At 36.8% G+C, this 5,098-nt stretch overlaps 2 protein-coding genes across 2 annotated transcripts; both read right to left on the bottom strand.

The window, feature by feature from the left end:
- Positions 1–76: 76 nt before the first annotated feature.
- On the bottom strand, positions 77–1,454 carry calml4a (calmodulin-like 4a). The gene is made up of 5 exons (XM_052561497.1): positions 1,323–1,454; positions 1,193–1,223; positions 893–1,033; positions 414–602; positions 77–302 (listed from the first exon to the last, which is right to left on the bottom strand). Exons 1-5 carry the CDS (start codon positions 1,323–1,325, stop codon positions 205–207), a joined length of 462 nt encoding a protein of 153 aa, XP_052417457.1. The 5' UTR covers positions 1,326–1,454; the 3' UTR covers positions 77–204.
- Positions 1,455–1,519: 65 nt separating this feature from the next.
- cln6a (CLN6 transmembrane ER protein a) lies at positions 1,520–4,563 on the bottom strand. Its single transcript, XM_052561496.1, has 7 exons — positions 4,200–4,563; positions 3,825–3,942; positions 3,639–3,737; positions 2,866–3,054; positions 2,709–2,764; positions 2,498–2,617; positions 1,520–2,373 (listed from the first exon to the last, which is right to left on the bottom strand). The coding sequence occupies exons 1-7, from the start codon at positions 4,244–4,246 to the stop codon at positions 2,106–2,108; spliced, it is 897 nt and encodes a 298-aa protein (XP_052417456.1). The 5' UTR covers positions 4,247–4,563; the 3' UTR covers positions 1,520–2,105.
- Between the last annotated feature and the right edge of the window lie 535 nt (positions 4,564–5,098).

Raw genomic sequence — 5,098 nt, 5'->3', positions numbered from 1 at the left:
TGACAGTTTTCATGACATTTATTCAGATTACTTCATGATTGCCATCTAGTGGTGAACACTTGAATTAAGCTCTATATCACATTATGAGTTCTTTATTGTAATTTAATCAGCTGTTTACAATGTTTACACAGAACAAAAATATCTCATTCTTGCTAGTAAAATAATTGCAATATTCAGGGTAAGGGGCCAACCGGCTCTTCTTTACTAGTAGTCAACTGAAGGAAGTGTGACCATTCTGGTGAACTCCTCATAATAAACAAGTCCATCACGTCCAACATTAGCCTCTTTAAAAAGCTCATCCACTGAAAAATAATCCACAGTTAAATAACACTTAAACAACTTTTTTTTTTTTTCATTTAATTTGCTTAGTTTTGATGAAAACAATGTAAACAGAGAAGTTAAATGATTTATACCTTCTTTATCAGTGAGCTTTTCTCCCAAGCCTGTGAGTTTGGCCCGTAGCTCAGAGGCCAGAATGTAACCCTTCTTGTGTTTATCTGTCATGCGCATAGCCTCCAGAATTTCAGTCTTAGGATCTTCCTGCTGCATCTGTCTATGCATCATGGTTAGAAATGTAGAAAAATCCAACTCCCCTGTCTTATCTGTGATGAGGATAAAGTAAAAGATGTATGAACTCCTTACATTAAAGAAAGCAAAGAATTCAGGATTAAGTACTGAGAATTTTTCTTCAGACTATGACTGATACCAGTGCCTCAATGCGCTCTTACACTGTCCTTAGAAAAAACAATTGCCATAACTGTATTGATTCATTAAGGGTTTTTCACCATCAGTTTTTTATTAGCATTTAGAGACCACTAGTCCAACTGTGGTGACACAAGGAAGCTACGGAAGAGCAGACAAGGAAGACACGTGTTAATCAAGAGATTGTTACCTATTTTGTGGATTTGCAGATGTCTGTCCACTTCATTATATGTGGGACTTGTACCCAGACAGCGCATGACTGTAATAAGGTCTTTGGCTTCAATCTTCCCCTTTCGCTTCTTGTCATAAAGCGAGAAACATTCTTTGAACTCTGCATGAGAACAAGGAAACTACAGTATAAACCAATGCCACACATTTTCTTAATAATGTACTGCATGTTATTTTCTTTTTTAAAAGAACAACTATTTTGTTTTACTATATTCATGGATCGTAAATCACACACACATTACTTCTGTGTAACACGGCTTACCATCAATCTGAGTTTGTGATAAGAATTTTGCCTGAAAAAGAGATTTTTTAAAAATAGCGCAGTTGAAAAAATGTATTGTGAATCAATGAAAAATTGAATTCAGAATAGAAAAAGAATCTACCGAACTCACCATGTCTACACACGTTTCTGCTGTTCAGTTAAAGAGTCACTCCCTCTGGATTACCTGCAGGAACTAAAGTCCACTGCAGAGTTGATGTAATTGATAGCCTTGTTGTCATAGGAACATTGATATAGGAGTCCAGCTGTCACATTACACTGTCTGCTACAGTAGGTGCAGCTCATTACCACACTCAATGACTCATTACATATAGGGAGTACACACTTTATTCAGATAAAACAAGGACATAAAAGCAACATTTTCTTACTGTAAGTCATAATAAATAGATGACTTTATTATCCAGTACACCAAACTTACAAACATGTCAGTGAATAGTTTTCCTTGTGAAGATTCAAACCTAAACTAGATTCAACTCCTCAAAGGGATAGTTCACCCAAAAATGAAAACTGTCATCATTTACCTGTTTTTTCTTCTTCTGTTGAACACATCAGGCATTTTAAGAATATTGGTAACCAGTTTTTATTATTTATTTATTATTTTTTTTTAACTCTCCATACTGTGGAAGTAAATGGCTACCGTCAACTGTTTGGTTACCAACATTTTTCAAAATACCTTGTTTTGTGGTCAACAAGAAACGAGTAAAGGTTTGGAACACCGTGAGGGTTTTGGAACAACCTGTAAATGACAGAATTTAAATTTTTGGATGAACAATCCCTTTCAGTAACACTGGAACTAAAGGAAATGTTAAGTTTCCCTAAAAGTGCCATTAAACTTGGTCAAAGCACTATACTGGAGAAATGTCAATTGAATCTAGTTCAGATTTGCTGTTAGTATTTAACTGCCTTTGATGTGTAAGGTATAGAAGGACCAAGGCTCTGGAACATATATGATACCAGGATACTTTTTGCGCAAAACTTTATCATTCCACAGATATGCGACCCAAAGCAGAACTAATCCCAGAGTAATGATGAAGTTATAGAAAAGGAAACGGCCATTGCTGTCTAACACAAAGCCCATCCGCCTCTGGCGCATCACAGTGGCAACCATCGCAAAAAAGGTGAAGACATACAGGACAAAGATCTGCCCCTCAGTAATCAGGTACCTGCAGAAATAAACCACAGCAATGTTTGGACAACATTAATGTTTTATTAGATACTCTGTTTCACTTAAAAATTACTAAACAGAAATAAAATTGTTGTTTGAATTTGAAGGAATAATTCACTAACCAATAGTACACCGCACTGGGGCCAAGTAGCAGCCAGCCTGAGTAAGGCATCTTCTCATCTTTAACTTGTGTAAAGCAGCCAGTGAAATATAGGAAGAGGATGAGAAAGAAAGGGACATACCTATAATGATAACATGGGGTGTATTACACACATAAACTTGTAAATTGTAGAACAGTTATAGATAAAATATGAGTACGGAAAGTACACTTACCACATGGAATGCCCTAAGTGCTCATCATAGTAATACAGAAGCTCAAAGGAATCAATCTGGAAACCACATAAAAGATGTGTTACCATTGTCATTAAAAAAAAAACACTGTTCCAAAAGAGCAAATAATTTGGTTGATCTGTGCGTTTATCTACTGTACCAGTGAGGCAGGCTTCAGATCTTTGATAATGGGGTTTTCTCTGACAGAAAGGTGAAGCTGGTATCCACTGAGGATGAGGCGATGGTTAATAGAGTCTCCTACCAGGTGTATGCTAGCTCCCATGACAAAGGTGATGATGCAGAGGTAAACAGCAGAGCGAGGAAGGGCTGTGGGACTCCGCTCAATCAGCTACAAAATGATTAAGACAGTCATGTTTAGTTCAAAACAACACTTTATTAATGGAACATGCTGCGCAACTTCTTGTCCAGGCTCTTGTCATTTCTAGGCTGGACTTCCATCGTGTGCAATGAAACCTCTTACAAATGGTTCAGAACGCAGTAGTTAGACTGGGCTTCAACAAGTCTCACCGTTCTTTATCTACCAGCACTGGTTACATTATAAGTGCTTTGGATATGAGCTGTTAAATGAATAAATGTAAATGTCTAATTTTACAGATAGGCCTATATCTCAAGCGAAAGCACATATGAAAGTGAAAGCCGTGACATTTGCCAAGTATGGTAACCCATACTCGGAATCAGTGCTTTGAATTTAACTCATCCAAGTGCACACACACAGCAGTGAGTAGTGAACACATTGTGAACACACACCCTATATATCCAGTGCTATATACAGTATCCAGTGCCCGGGGAGCATGGGAGCACTTCAGCCATGGGTACTGAGGGTGGAAGAGAGCGCTGTTCACATTAAGGTCAACTGTGGTGTGTAAATACATTCTCCTGTTAATATTCTTAGTGTAGAAGAAGAAAGTGTACCTTCAGCAATAGGAATGGTGTGATGACATTATATGCCATGTGAAAATAATCTCCAACACTGGGTTTATTTAGAGGAAACCATTCCAGGGGCATTATGATCTAAATTAAAAATATAAAAAATGTTATCAGTACTAAAGAAGATATAATTCATGAATGCGTAAACATCACAGCTTGGGTTAATTGTACCATAGCAATTGGCCTCCCAAAGTCCAATATCCAGTTCTGCAGAGTGAAACAGAGCCAGAGGTCTGTGTGAAACTGCGACTGTGCTGCAGCTGCAGAAACGGGTTTCTCACTCCCAGCCCTGCTTTAAAACAAAGTACAGCATGTTCATCATAAATTCTAGTATAAAATAAATCTAGCATGATTTTTAAAGGAAGTTAATTGAATCATAATGTCATGCATTTCAGCTGCCAGGCGAATCTAAATTTTGACAGTGCAGTAAATCACCCAACACTGTGACTTGTTCAGGTAACATTGCACCATTAATTGTGAAATTAAATAACACTGCAGCATTAGAATACACTTTAACATTAGGCTGAAGAAGATAACGCCGGTGACCTTAAAAATGCCGATGTCAAAGCCGCAGACTGTGGTCTTCTCCGCATGGTTAATAGATTTGTTCTTTACAGTAATTTCAAGACTAAAGTTACTTTCAACTCTGCTACACATTTGTATCCAAGCATTCATTCATTCGGTCATTTACATGCCAGGTCCTACACCGAAGCTGTAAAAGTATAAAAGCATTATGCGTTTCGTAAATATCTTATCTTTTTTTATATAAGTTCCCTTATATAAACAGAGTCAAATGACTTCTTAACACTGTATTTTTGTTTGTTTGAATCCCGTGACGGTCGAACCGGTTTTTCTTCATTTATGGATGCAGCAAAACATATAAGACTCTTACTGCCATCTGCCGGACTTAAAAAAAACTGACCATAACGTCTGTAAAGTACTCTTTTATACACGGTAAGGCGTGCTATTTTACTATTTCTGCAATAAACGTATTCATATGGCAGAAGACCAGTAAGTTAAACCGAAAGCATCCCTCGGCAATGAGAGTACACATTTTACTCTTCTTTAAATATTTTCTTTTTTACTTTTACACATAAGTTACTTCTGTTAATGATGCGTATCGCGTAATTGCACTAAATCACACATAGCATATAAAATAATGAGTGAATATGTTATTGAATAGATTGTCAAATTACAGCATCTAAAAATATACAATTCCCCATTACAAAAAATACAGAAAACAAACACTGCCCAAGTTAATGTCCGTGTTTGTGTACTATTCAATTTCTTTCAACTGCTGTTCCCTCAGTACTAATGGATAAAACGAGTATATATCGCCAACTACAGCTTAAGGTTACCGGTTTAGACAGGTCAGATACAGATCTTGTTTACAACGTTGTTTTTCGACCGAATTTATTTTTATTCTTTAAAATAATCCTACATTT

This window comes from Carassius gibelio, chromosome B7 (genome assembly GCF_023724105.1).
Source record: "Carassius gibelio isolate Cgi1373 ecotype wild population from Czech Republic chromosome B7, carGib1.2-hapl.c, whole genome shotgun sequence".
NCBI lineage: Eukaryota > Metazoa > Chordata > Actinopteri > Cypriniformes > Cyprinidae > Carassius > Carassius gibelio.
Note: the sequence above shows the minus strand (reverse complement) of the source record. Positions and strands in the feature narration are given on the sequence as shown.